This window comes from Nasonia vitripennis, chromosome 3 (assembly GCF_009193385.2).
Source record: "Nasonia vitripennis strain AsymCx chromosome 3, Nvit_psr_1.1, whole genome shotgun sequence".
NCBI lineage: Eukaryota > Metazoa > Arthropoda > Insecta > Hymenoptera > Pteromalidae > Nasonia > Nasonia vitripennis.
This window is the reverse complement of record NC_045759.1, coordinates 15295957-15308926: the sequence shown is the minus strand read 5'-3', so window position 1 is coordinate 15308926 and position 12970 is coordinate 15295957. Positions and strand designations below refer to the sequence as shown.

General features: G+C 43.8%; 2 protein-coding genes across 3 annotated transcripts; both read right to left on the bottom strand.

Annotated features, from left to right (window-relative positions):
- Nucleotides 1-446: 446 nt before the first annotated feature.
- Nucleotides 447-3310, bottom strand: LOC100118864 (gamma-gliadin-like). 2 transcript variants are annotated; one of them, XM_001608020.5, is made up of 5 exons: nt 3116-3310; nt 2489-2549; nt 2033-2262; nt 1196-1463; nt 447-738 (listed from the first exon to the last, which is right to left on the bottom strand). In XM_001608020.5, the coding sequence occupies exons 1-5, from the start codon at nt 3125-3127 to the stop codon at nt 734-736; spliced, it is 576 nt and encodes a 191-aa protein (XP_001608070.1). In that variant the 5' UTR covers nt 3128-3310; the 3' UTR covers nt 447-733. The 2 variants fall into 2 exon arrangements, with proteins under 2 accessions (XP_001608070.1, XP_001608072.1); XM_001608022.3 differs by having other exon boundaries at nt 2006-2262; nt 3116-3308.
- Nucleotides 3311-5227: 1917 nt separating this feature from the next.
- Nucleotides 5228-12521, bottom strand: LOC103317948 (putative mediator of RNA polymerase II transcription subunit 26). The gene is made up of 5 exons (XM_008218472.1): nt 12434-12521; nt 9732-9861; nt 8497-8751; nt 7620-7923; nt 5228-7096 (listed from the first exon to the last, which is right to left on the bottom strand). Exons 1-5 carry the CDS (start codon nt 12446-12448, stop codon nt 6268-6270), a joined length of 1533 nt encoding a protein of 510 aa, XP_008216694.1. The 5' UTR covers nt 12449-12521; the 3' UTR covers nt 5228-6267.
- Nucleotides 12522-12970: the final 449 nt, after the last annotated feature.

Genomic DNA, 12970 nt, shown 5'->3' with positions numbered 1-12970 from the left:
ATGCACACACACAGTCGCACAAAGGCCAGGGGGGCTGTACCTTTTAAAAGAAGAGAGAGAACTGCCACATCGGCGAAGCGTCGTCGTCGCCGCTCCGGGCTACGCCCCTTGTGTGCAACCACCGGTGCGATGATACCTTGATTTCTCGAGTGACATATTAAGCACCCTCTCACCCCCGAAGCGCGCGACATTATACGCGCGCTTCGAAAACGCAGAGCGGGAGTGTACAAAGCTACGGGAGATTATGGACGCAGAGCGCAGCTGTGCGGCAGCGCGTCTTCCCTCTGACGACTTTGTTTGACGCGTCGACCGAAAGTAGATTGAGACAGCAGTGCAGCGCTTTTCGGACATGTGTGTAATTTTCGCTGACAGGAGGAGTTCTGCCCGAGCTCTTTTTTTTCGACGGGAGGATGTAGAGGTGTACAAAAGATCAATGAACGCTGTGATTATTGTTTGACGAACGTTTTCTTTTATTTCTACTAAATTCGGCGCGTTAGGCTTTGCGTTTAATTATCGTATAGTATACACAGTGTCGCGTGTTACTCGTGTAAGACGCTATAGAATGATGAAGATGACGAGGATGATGGTGATGGACGTGGGGGAGATGATAATTTATTTCGCTATATTTGTAAGACGAAGAGAGAAGAGAGAGATATAATGTAGGAATATCGATCGTTTTTGTAACTGCATGTTTTCTTAGTTGGTGGGGCTTGGTCATTGGGGCAGCTTGCTCTTAACCTGGAAACAGAAGTTAAACGTTGCGCTCAGTCAACAGCGAAAGTATCGTGCGGGTTTTATTGAATTATTTTCTTGACCTGTTCTAGTCGAATTATACCAGATTGCTGTTTTTAGTAGTAAGTTATACGGGCTTCGATTTGATTTTTTCAAAGTATAGCATAGCTGGTTCTAAACTAGTTTATATCGGGCATTAACATAAACTTAAACCGCATTTCGAAGCCGTTAAACGTTGCGAAATCTAATTTTTCAACGAATAAAAACACGTTTCGAGAATTGCAGCATAATTAAAAGGAGCTCGTAGCCTTGGAAACTAATCGTTAAACAAAAAAAAAATATATAAATAGTTCTAGTTTTTCGAAATAAAAAAATCCGAAAGTTCAGATCGGAAAGTCGACCGTTACCCCTGTCTACTTTTACTATGTAAACTAATCTGCAATAAAATAAGCGATTCGCCAACCTTGATACGCCCTCTGCGAGTCGATGATCTTCTGAATGTGTGGCGGCAGGTTCTTGGGATACTGGCCCTGTGGCTGCTGTTGCGGCTGGCCCTGGTAGGCGCCTAGACCGGCGGGGGGTCCAGCGGCCTCAGGTCGATAGAGTGCGTTCGGCTGCGGCTGGGGCTGCTGGTACTGCGGGTTGTATTGAGTCTTGTACTGAGGCGGGCCCTGCGCCGCTGGCTGAATACCCTTGTAGGTGGGCTGCTCCGGGGCTTGACCGTACTGTACCTGTTAGAGCGAGACGTTCGTTTGCGGAACAGAGAAAAGTCGTGGGGTGAATTGAAAGTGTACGCAAGTGTGCAGAGAAAAAAAGTACAATTAAATTGGCAAAAAGGTGTGACGGAGGAACTGATGATTACTATATACCGCGATGATTGTGCTCTGGTATCTATTGTAGGGTGATAAAAGAAATTGCGAGTATGACGAAACATTACACTACTATTACTGGATACAGAAGCGTATACATGTAAAAAAGGCGTTTACATGCTGGGAGAAAGTATGTACCGACAAATTGGATTTCACTTGATTGCTGGTATCCGTCGATACGTTTCGTCCGGCTAATACTTATTGTATTTACGACTTATTATGGTAATTATAGCAGCGGCGATCAAACTACTAGTAAAACATGACGTTTTATAATAATCTCAAAGCGTCGTAAACTGGCGCCAGATTTACGTAACGTGTGATTACTGAAACTAATCTCCCAAAGAAGTAAGGATTTCACTAAAACTAAACTAACTAAAAAAGCAGTGTTCTACAAAGCGTGTCACCTTAGGGTTATACTGGGTTGGTCGTACTTGTGGAACGTGCTGCTGCTGCTGCTGATGCTGGGGCGCAGCAGGAGCAGCCTGGAGCTGCGGAGGAGCGTGAGCCGGTATGTGGACCAGAGGTTCGCGATACGCCTGGAGTTGCAGAAGCTGCTTGATACGGTCAGGAGCCTGGTTGTAGGGACGATAGTTGTAGTTCTCGATCGGAGCTTGCTGTGGCTGCTGCTGGTGCTGGTTTTGCCTCTTTACCCGCAGGTTGTCTGGAGTAAAGCAATGCGAAATATTTGCATAAACTAATTTTCTAATTTCGTTCGTTTAAGACGCCGCGTGTTTGCACAGATAAGGAAAAAAAGAACGATTCGAGTGTGAATGGTGGAATGCATATACGGTCTAGAATTTCACCGTAGAAAATTATCGGGTACAAGAGCCTCATAGCTCGAAGACTTGATAACAGTAGTGGAGAAAAATCTAATAACAGGAACTTACCAGCAATATCCGCGTACAAGCTTTCGCCCGTGCACGCCGAGACTAAAAAGCATCCTACTATCTGTAAAATGAGGAAGTAAACGTTGAGATGCATACAGATTACGCACTTTTACAAGATCGACGGTTTATGTAACGCTGCGCGATTGATTAATGATTTAAAGGGGATTATAATCCGTTCGAGCGCGTACTTTGTTATATGAATTTTATTTACGCGAAGTTGTATAACTTTTGCTTTTAGCTTCGAGTGGATTGGTATAGACGTGTTACGCGTTTGGTCAAAGTCATTATCACTGCTTTCTTGTAATATACGATGCAAAAAAGGATATTAGATGAAGATAATACAATCTATTATTAATTCTTTGTTCGATCCTTCGATATAGTTACCTTGAATATCCTTTTTTATAGCTAGCAGTGATTTAGCTTTGCAATAAGCCAACAATGAACAATCACAAAATAACAATAGAACCGCGATAGACTCTAATCTTTGTTAACCAAAAAGATATTTAAAAAAAACTTTGTATAGCATGCTAGCTTTCTCCCCATCGCCAAAACCGATACATCGAATCCGAAGCTCGAAACAAAAGCAATGATAAAAATTTGCCCCGAAAACGATCACTCGACACTTACGAAGTACCACATAATGCTAAGTAAAAATGCGCGCGAGCTGCTCGTGCCCGTTGTCGTTTCTCTTTCTCAATAATGCCTCTAATACGTTCAAAGCCGATGAGGATTTCGGAAGGACCCCGAAGAAACTGGCGGCGGTATCGCGCGGCACTTCTATATGGGCTCGGTCGGTCGCGCGCCTTCTCCGCGATGGGCCGCCGTCGTCCGCCGCCACCACCTTTTGCGCTTTCACGCTTCGCGCTCGGCCACCGCCGCCGCCGCCGTCGCCGCCGTTGCATTTTTTCTACGCCTTACCCCACGGCGCCGCACCGAAGCTGATCACGTAACCAGCTGTGCTTTGCACGAGCCCAGGAAGTGATCGGCTTCGGGCAAAAATGTCAGCCAGCAAAGTGCACTGCTCCGTATAGTATATATATGTACATGTGTGTGTGAACGAGAATATACGGGATGCCGTTGAACTACTGCATGTGCATGCGACGTGGAGTACGTAGACTCGCTTTGTGTGTATTGGCTCTGCTGAATCGAGGTAGCTTTGCTGCTTTGCGGTTCGTTTCATGCTTTTACCCGAGGACGGGTTTCGTCGGCTTATTAACTTGAGATTATGGGAGAGGGAGTTGTTAGGGAATTATTTATGGGATGATTACTCCATTTTTCGGATGAAGCAATTTTTTAGAGGAGAAAAATTAGACGATAAAGCGGATTGTTCTCTATTATCGTTTCTGCTGAAAAATGAGTTTTATTACGGAATTAGCGTTTTATTGGTCCCTAGAATCTCTGATGTGTGGGATAATTTTTTTGAGAAATTGGCGCAGTGTAACTTTTGCATCGTAAGTGAAATAATTATACAATTAAGTGCGCTTATGACAGTCATAATTAAATTAAAGTATTATGATTATGCGATGTATGCATAGTTTCGCAAATGGGCTTTTCACGTAATACACCATCATTGTTCACCGCCTTTCATCCAATTATTTATAAAGCACAACATTATCAAAATAAATGCGTTTCTAAATTATGCAACGAGCTATCGAATTCCACCAAAGAATCTAGACGAAGGATCGTACTGCAATAAATTTCGAGTATTCCCGATTTGGAATATTCTGTACACGTGATGCAATAGTTACAGCTGTGATAGCCATTAATTTGAAAAATAGCGTTAAAAATGTTATAATGCACCATTAGATTTGAATGTCTCATTATGCCCGCATACTTACCAGCACTGAATCTCCATACAGAAACAATGCCGCATATAATAACGTCAAAATTAATCAACATCTCAGAGCATTTTTCGCAATCCTACATCACCTCCAATCCGACTATACCTATATACGCATCCACATATGCATCGTCGGCGAAACAGCAAAGTAATTAATGCCTCTCTATACAACCAAAAGAAAACAAACCCTCCTCGTATACACTCGTCCGCGATACAGAGCAAAGGCTCGAGTGGTACGCGTAATTAGGCCGTTGAAAGGTTGCTAACCTTTTCGTTCGCGCATTGTGCGAGCGATTTATAAGCTGTACGCGACATCTGGTGAGTCCGTGTGAGCTGTATAAATGCATCAGCCTCGACTCTCGAGAATACTCGTATTATACATACACGTATTACCCACTATGTGTATCGACGATCACGTAACACACAGAGTCGAGCGCGGCAGTCCCGATCGCTTTTACGAGAAGAATGGAAAGGAAGACTCCTTCCGCGTTGCTCGAGAGAAAAAGTTCTATGCTTATAGATAGCCAAGTAGCGAAACGCGAGCAATTTTCTTTGGGAAACTTTTCGCGGGAAATTATAAACGACCCAATTTCTCATTGTTGCGGCGGCTGTTGTTAAATTCGGTGAGTCGGGCAGAAAAAAGAGGAATTGCCTGACGTAAAAATACATCACACTGCTGGACTGGCCAACTAATTCGCCGGGCAATAAAGTCCGGAGATACAGTGTTGTTATTTAGCCTGGAATGTGTGACCCAATGATGATGCAATAGCGAAGTTGCATTTCGCGCAGGTGCGATGTCATAATTTTAGGCATCGAATTATACGGAAAAGTTTTATTCGGGCGTAGAAAGGGTTAAGCTGCGGATGAAGATGAGGAATAAATAGCGTGTTGCGTGTATACAGTTTTAGAAAATAGAATTTATTCCATATTGTCGATCGTACAAAAAAGAACACATCTGTTATACACACGCACTTACTGTGTAGAATTCGCTTAAATTAATAATAATGCTCTGTGTCTATGTCCTCGGTATACAATCGATACGTTATAGGTAGGCGTATATATAGATAAATTCAGAGACTCGTACATCACACATTACGTCATTTACACGCTTTAAACTTATATCACTGTGACCTTGTAATACTCTAATTCTCTGCGATTTTACAGAATAACTTGTATAAATTTCGATTAAAATGATCGTCGAGGCAAAAAATCAAAAGCGAAAATAATCCAGACCGGTTATTTGCTCGCGTGAAAAAGCTTCGATTTCTAAAAGCACGCTGTTGACAAAACTCCGACCGGTTTGTCGTTCGATTTTCCTTCTAAATAATTTCTCCGTTTCCGGTTGACCGCCGATCTAGTGTAAAAATCTCATTAATCCTCTTGGTTTCGAACGAACGCAAAAAACAAGCAAAAGTCTCGCAGGATCTAGTTTCGTTAAAACATCAAAATCGCTAAGTATAAACACGCGCGACAGAAGGCAGACTCGCGCGCGACGACGACTGTAACTCTCGATGTTTATATTCCGTTATACACAGAGTTACGGCGCTCTAGCGAAGTGCAACAACTTTCTCAATGGAAATCGATATGGGATATAGAGTGTTACCGGCGCGGGACGAAAAGAGAAACGATACTATCTACGGGCTCAATTAGTTCGATTAATTATATCATTCCTTTTCAAGTTTTCATGATAAAGCGCGGAAAACTTTCACTCCGCGTGGATTTTCCTTCGCCGCAGCTGATCCCGGCGGCGAATGCGGGACGTTGGACGCGTTGTAAAGAGAATGTTTGAAATTTACGAGCTTGTAGTTTTTTCAAAAGAAGAATTTCCCAGCGAAAACACTCTACATCTCAACGAGCGGCTTTAAGAGTGAAAAAAAATACGTTTAACAATCTATCAATCTAATAAGAAAATCATCAAATCTCGTTAGATCGATCGAGCTCAATACTGTCGCTCGCGGGGATCCGCTTCCTGCTGCTGCTGCTGCTGCTGCTGACCGTAGTAGCCCAGAGCACGCGACTGAGCATAGCTCAGCTGACCCTGTTGTTGCTCCTGCAGCTGTTGCTGATGGGCCTTCTGAGCGTAGGCGGCACCAGCTCCCTGTTCGTACTGGGGCTGCTGGTACTCGGCGGCCTGAGGCTTGTACTGGGTAGCAACCGGTTGAGGTGCCTGGGAGTGTTCTTGTGGCTGGACCGGCTGGGGGATGTAGGGTTTGTCAGGTCGGTAGATGATCTGGTTGGCGATGACGTCGTAGGGGATCTGCGCCTGGAACCTCAGGATCTCCTGGATCTGTGAAGGCACGTTGCCCGAGTACTGGGGAGCTGGTTCCGCCGGTGGTTGCTGGACCCTCCTGTAGGCTTTTGGGGCTGGTACGTACTGCTGCTGGTCCTGCTGCTGCTCCTGTTGGAGGTAAGCCTGGGCCTGCTCGTGCAGCTGTTGCTGGTATTGACCTGGATGGGGAGCCTCACGACGTTGCTGACCCTCAGGGCGGGCGTAAGCCTGCTGCTGTTGTTGCTGCTGCTGTCTGGCGAAGGCCTGCAGACGTTCCTGGTAGTAGGCGTCGTACGACGTGGCCTGTCTGCGCTCGCGGGCCTGCTCGCGCTGCTGCTGCTGCTGCTGATGTTGATGGTGTTGACGAGGCTTGGACCTGTACTGACTGCGAGGAGCCTCCTCGATCACCAGCTGGGGTGGATGCTGGGCTAGAACCTGCTTGGGGTACTCCTCGGCGAATTTTTGGGCTTGGGCTTGGGCCGCCTCCAGGGCGTCGTGTCTGAAAAATTATTATGAAGCGCTTTGATTAGTTTGGCATTTTAGAGTTCGTACAATGAGAAACGCGTTAACGCTTCGAGTAAGTCGTCGATGATGATATCATTAGCTTATTCAAACCAGTCGTCACTTCGCGCGCCGGACTATAATTCACGTGCGTAAGGAAAAACTTTATTTCTCCACACTCGTCTATATAGTTACAGTTGTCATGCAATTGTACAGCTTCGACGGATGAAATTTATTCCTACTACAAGTCGTAACTTTCAAGGCTATAATCACCGCGTTCTCACATCTGCAATCAACGATGCCACTACGACTGCAATAGTATAATTTCGGTAAAGGCAAACACGTACGATTCCCAATCACGCATAGCCAGAAATAATTCGTTGCCCTCCCGGATGGCTTCCCATGCTCAAGATTACGCTGAACAATATCGAGCGAAATCGATCCCGTGCAGATTATCCGCAGCACAAAGGAGAATACAATGAAGCCTCGATGCGAAATATGCGCGTGTATACGCTGCCTACCTAAGGTGCTCGGGTATGATGTTGACATATGGTATTTGCGCCTGGAACTGAAGTATTTCTTGAATCGACGGCGGTGCCTTGTCAATGGGGTTGTAATTGATGTTGGCGACCGGAGACCCGTACTGCAATCGTTGCTGCTGCTGCGGTGCAGCTTGTGGCTGTTGAGCGGCTGCCTGAGCTTGCGTTCTTCTGTGCGAGGGACGACGATGGACCGGTCGAGGGGCTGGTTCCTCGTATTGCTGCTGTTCCTGTTGCTGAGGCTTCGCGGCGGCGCGGTTGTACGAGCGCCAGTTTACGCGGTGACCTGGAGAGTTGAAGGTTGATTTTTGTAATTTTTAAGTTATCACAAAATTATGTGAATTTCTCTAGAGTCGTTTAGGTCAAGTAATTTACTAGGAGGATATGGTAAATTTGAAAATATAAATTTAAAAATTTGTTTAAAGTTTATGATATTTTGTTTGTCTTGCAAATAAAGATGTAAAAATGAGTCGAATTAAATTTCACGCGGTTCAAATTTTACCGATCAGGAAATACGGAGTATGAACCGTACCCTCAAACCGCAAATACGTTTTCTGTATCTGTAGATGCCAGATACTAATGTATAGTTATAAGAATTTGTGGTTATGGGTCAAGTATATTTTACAAAATGCAAGGCAAAAAGACATTCACACTGTATATTAGAAATAAGTCTATATCTATATCTAGAAATGTGACTAGAAGTTGTTGTTTGAAAGTATTTTGCATTTTGAAAAATTTGACTCATGAATAAGACAAAATTCAAACTCGTTTGCTTTTCGCAATAACTTTAACTACTCTTAATGCATAAAGTACAAAATTTCGTTATTTTAAAACGCTAAATATAAATTTTGATACTGACCATTTGCATCTTTGTATTCTATTGCTCGGCTCTGGTGAACCGGTTGCTGAGGTTCCTGTTGCTGTTGCTGTTCATAATTATGAACATAAGCTTGGCTACCTCCGTCGGTCGGTCCGTGAATTTGAAATTCAGAATTTCCATCTGTAGCCCCTTGGATTCGGAAATCAGAGTTTCCGTCGGTAGCGCCTTGGATCACAAAATCACTGTTTCCATCACTAGCTCCTTGAATCGAGAATCCACTGTTTCCCAAAGAAGCTAGAATTATATGGATATTGTATTATTTCAAAACAATAAGTTTTTTGGGTATTTTGAGGACATCTTTAACATTACAATTATTATTGGCTCTTTAGAACGTCTTATTAAAACAAAGCAGTTGTAGACTGGCTCTTACAACACTTTAACCTTCTGTTTCTCTAGTCCCTGACTAGCAAAGACAGGTAGCGCATAGACGCGTTTCTGTTTCCCTCATCACTTATCTGCGCTCATAATGCACATATTATGAAGTCGCATGACACCTTTGTCAAAACTGCCTTTTCTTGTGCTTACACATTGAGCCGCTCATGCCATAACTGCCCAAGTTACCATTTTCTAGACATTTGTATTTTACTTTTCGATTTGTTTAATTAATTATTATATACGTATGTATCGTACGAAAAACAGTTACTATGCGGTACGATTTACAAAAACTTTTTTCGTGCAATATGCAAAATCCAAAAATAGAAATGATAAAACTAAAAAAAAATGTTTTTCGAGAAATTCTGTGCAACCAGGCATGCGACCAGCGTCAAATCGTGAAAAGTTATTCATTTCCTCTACAAGGGATTTCACAAGCGCCGTTCAACTTTTCCAGTCGACTTGATCTATTCGTGCAGGTTTTGCGACGCACTAAACGCGTACACGCATTGAATTTAAAAAACTATTGCCATTTTCAACTCTGCCTGTATTTATTGAAAAAAAACGATCGACATCGCATTATATAGAACGCGCGCTGAAAACTCGTAAACTATATACCGGGCCGCGACGAGGAATTTCGAAATTCTCGCTAGTTACAAGCCCCGCCGTAAATATTCTAATTGGACAGCGGTGTGAATTATTCTTTCCACTTTTGACTCGCGACATGTGTGTAGTATGCGATAGAAAGTGGGAGAAACAGCGGAGCGCGGGAAAATATAATCAATCGCTTTGGCACGGCGCAACGCGCTCGCGCAATGGCAGAAATTGAGAGGGGCAATTACCGGCTTGATCCGTGTACTCGACTCCCTTGTCCGCGCTGTACTTCAGGCCCTGGGCCCGTCTGTTTCCATCGCTTGGCCCTTGGATGGAGAACTGGCCGAAGCAGAACGGCAGCAGGGACAAAATAATTATCTGTAAGAGAATGTTTGTTGTATTAGAGTATTGTATATAGGGTTTAAATAATAGTATATTGTTTGAGAAAATTTTGTTAAGAATTCTATGAGATAAGTTTTATAAGTAAGATAAAAACATCCGATTTTTCAAATTAAAGAATTTAATATCAATAAAAACCAAAAGGTTCACGTGCAATAAATTTAGTTGACGCCAGTAAAATACGACTATGGCGGAGTAGATAGTTAAAATAAAATACAAGTGCAAAGTCGAGTCTTTATTATTCCATTTATCCCGGCGCATATAATATTTTCACTTTCTTGCGTCGCGAAAAAAATCATTTACAAAAAGCCTGCAGCCATAAAAAAGCGTATAAAACTTTAATAACTTTTACTATTTTACAAGGTACAGCCGCGCGCACAGTGAAAGTTATCCCGATATTTATACTAACATCTCCGCACGCAAAGCGTCCTATAACATTTATTTAGCAGCAGCCGACGATCATCGTCGTCGTACTTGAGAAAACAGACCGTCATTACATTCAAACAGACGCACGTGCTCGACACATTCGCGCATTAATACTGTAGGCAAGACGAAGTTAGCGCGCGAAGGTACAATTTATCATTGTTTTCGCGGCGAAGGTGCGCAGGTTTCGACACGGAGCACGGACTTTCATTATCCGCGTGCATCGGCATAAATATCGAGTGCCGCATAGTCGCGCCTCTCTAAATGCGGGATAGGATATGGAGGAGCCGAGAGGAGAGAAGAAATAGAAAGTCGGCTAGTCGCGAGCGGGCTGCATATGGAGCTGGGATGAGGATAGAGTAAATCACGTGCCACACGGCGATGGGTGTACAGTCTGTTTCAAGCGTTGCGTGCGTGCGAAATTCATTTTGATTTTTAATTGAATAAAAAAATTTACGAAGTAAAATACGAATTCCGAATCTGAACGCTTAATAGTTCGATGCACAAAAAGCCAAAGTAATCAGTCACCGCTTACTACATACAAAATTTCAGTATAGCTTGGATTTCGGCTTCTTCCTTAATGAATAATGAGCGTAATTGGAAAACAATAAATTTCGGGCCTCGTAAAGCACACACGACCTGTCATCATGGGTTAATAAATCTGCGCTCATGCTATTTTTAGAGACTACGCATTATCCACCTATTAAAAGGATATTTGCAATGGTAATAAACTTATGTAACGTTATGCACAAGTTATTGCCAAAATTTTTAATTCACTTAACTTTATAGCTCCAAAGATATACTGTGCGCATACGTCGAAGGTATAATACAATGCAATGTGTACGTAGATCAATATATTGAGAAACTAACTTTTCAATATCGATCAAAAAAGCGGATAAAACCATCGGTACTGCCAATACCCATCAAACTGCACCACTAATCCGTCAAGTCTGCAGCCGGCCGCGATAAAAAAAAAGAAACAGCATAAGACGCTCGGCTCCTTTTTCCGCTTCACTTTTATACTCACGATCAGCCTTCCACTCGCGGTTTACAGGTTGCGCACAGCCGTGTATCGCGTGACGCGCCGCGTGTATACACATCCCGCCCGATAGCGCACTCCCGAGATGCACCGCTGGAGTCGCGTGAGAGCAGCGAACTACCGCTGCCGAGAAAGTAAGTACACGTTTGTTCAGCGGCGAATGACTCGTAAAATTTTTAGCCGACTTTGCCGCGAATTTTTTCCCGCTTCCGCATTAGCCGCCACGCCGCGAAGCCACGAGATTACCCATCAAGCTTAACGAGCCGAGTATACGGAGAGTATTATTACGGAGTTTTTGCCAAGTGTCTCACGCGCACGTATAGGGAAAAGGTATTTTTTCTCTTCGATGCTTGCGCAATTTCAACTTTTGCGTAATTACACGGGTTAGGCCGCTCTTACCGAGGTGGACAGTTGGACGTTGCGTTGGGCTGTGGTTCTTTTAAGGTTCGATGCAGTTCGGTTTGTAAAATCGAGAATTTATAGATTAAAACTACAGCCGATCGCGATTTAATCAAAGCTCAATTTCGAACGCGTTTAAATTTAAATTAAACTTTGGCTTAATTTCCCAAGACTAATCTCGCAGCTAAAAATCGCAGCTCATAAATTACCCAAAGAATTCCGAACTTTCTCGTTCTCCAAAAGCACCAATAAACGTAGCAGGTTTAACTCGAACTGCACACGGTATATATCGCGCGATTTAGCTTCATGAATAATCTAACGGCTCCTTAATTGCGGAAAAGCAATCTCCGGCAGCACTGAAATTTCATTAGACTATACCCGGCGCGCGCTTATACTTGCGCCCGCACCGATTCGCGATTTTTCTCAAAAAATTATGCTAAGTACATCATTCGCTCTATGAGCGAGCAGCCGTTTTGCGGTCCATGGCGCGCGTTTTAGAGCCTCTGGCGCCTCGATTCTCTTTTTTTCCACACTATGCACTTTCCCGGTGTTTAAAAAGCCCATAGCGCCGGCAGCGAATCGTTACAATATTCCGGCGAAGTAGAGAAAAAAAGCGGCCGCACCTTCGGAGAAAAAGAAACGGCGACAAAGCGATGATAATTAGGGTGTATAAACGGCCGAGTACTTTACCTGGAGTTTCGCCATGATGAGAGAGTGAGTGAGAGCGAGAGAGTGAGTGTCGACGACGGGCACTGCACCGAGTGTCGTCGAGGGTGGAGCGATTCTGAAGCGGGCGCGCGTCGCACGGAACAACTTTATAGGCAAGCTGGCTCTCCTATAGAGCGAGGGGATGTGTTGTCTGCTCTCGAGAGCGGCGAGCGGTGGTATAGCCACCTCTCCTGCGACGGCTACGGCTACACTTATACCGGCGAGTGCCGTGTACATACCGTGTGCTCGCGAAATCTTGGACTGTCGCTCTGCTGCATGCGGCTGTACGACTGCGATGGAATTTTCAATGATTTTCGAAATTTCATCGTGTTTTGTGTGATTTGAAATTTTATAAACAATTATAAGCATCGAGAATATGCACAATATCCATTCACGAATTGACTTTCGTTAACATGCCTGAATATTTTTACTCGCATTAAATGCAGCCATCTATAACGTTTCTAATATGCGTACACCGTAATCTCAAAAACAAATAAACGTTCCTCCTAGGGCGTGGGC

What these genes read in the sequence shown, in the direction of transcription:
- LOC103317948 (XM_008218472.1), bottom strand. An exon ending in CGAGTACACGGATCAAGCCG is followed by an intron (nt 8,752 to 9,731) that starts GTAATTGCCCCT and finishes ATATAATTCTAG; the next exon opens with CTTCTTTGGGAAACAGTGGA. An exon ending in ATCATACCCGAGCACCTTAG is followed by an intron (nt 7,097 to 7,619) that starts GTAGGCAGCGTA and finishes ATAATTTTTCAG; the next exon opens with ACACGACGCCCTGGAGGCGG.
- LOC100118864 (XM_001608022.3), bottom strand. An exon ending in CTTGTACGCGGATATTGCTG is followed by an intron (nt 2,263 to 2,488) that starts GTAAGTTCCTGT and finishes GCTTTACTCCAG; the next exon opens with ACAACCTGCGGGTAAAGAGG. An exon ending in CAACCCAGTATAACCCTAAG is followed by an intron (nt 1,464 to 2,005) that starts GTGACACGCTTT and finishes TCGCTCTAACAG; the next exon opens with GTACAGTACGGTCAAGCCCC.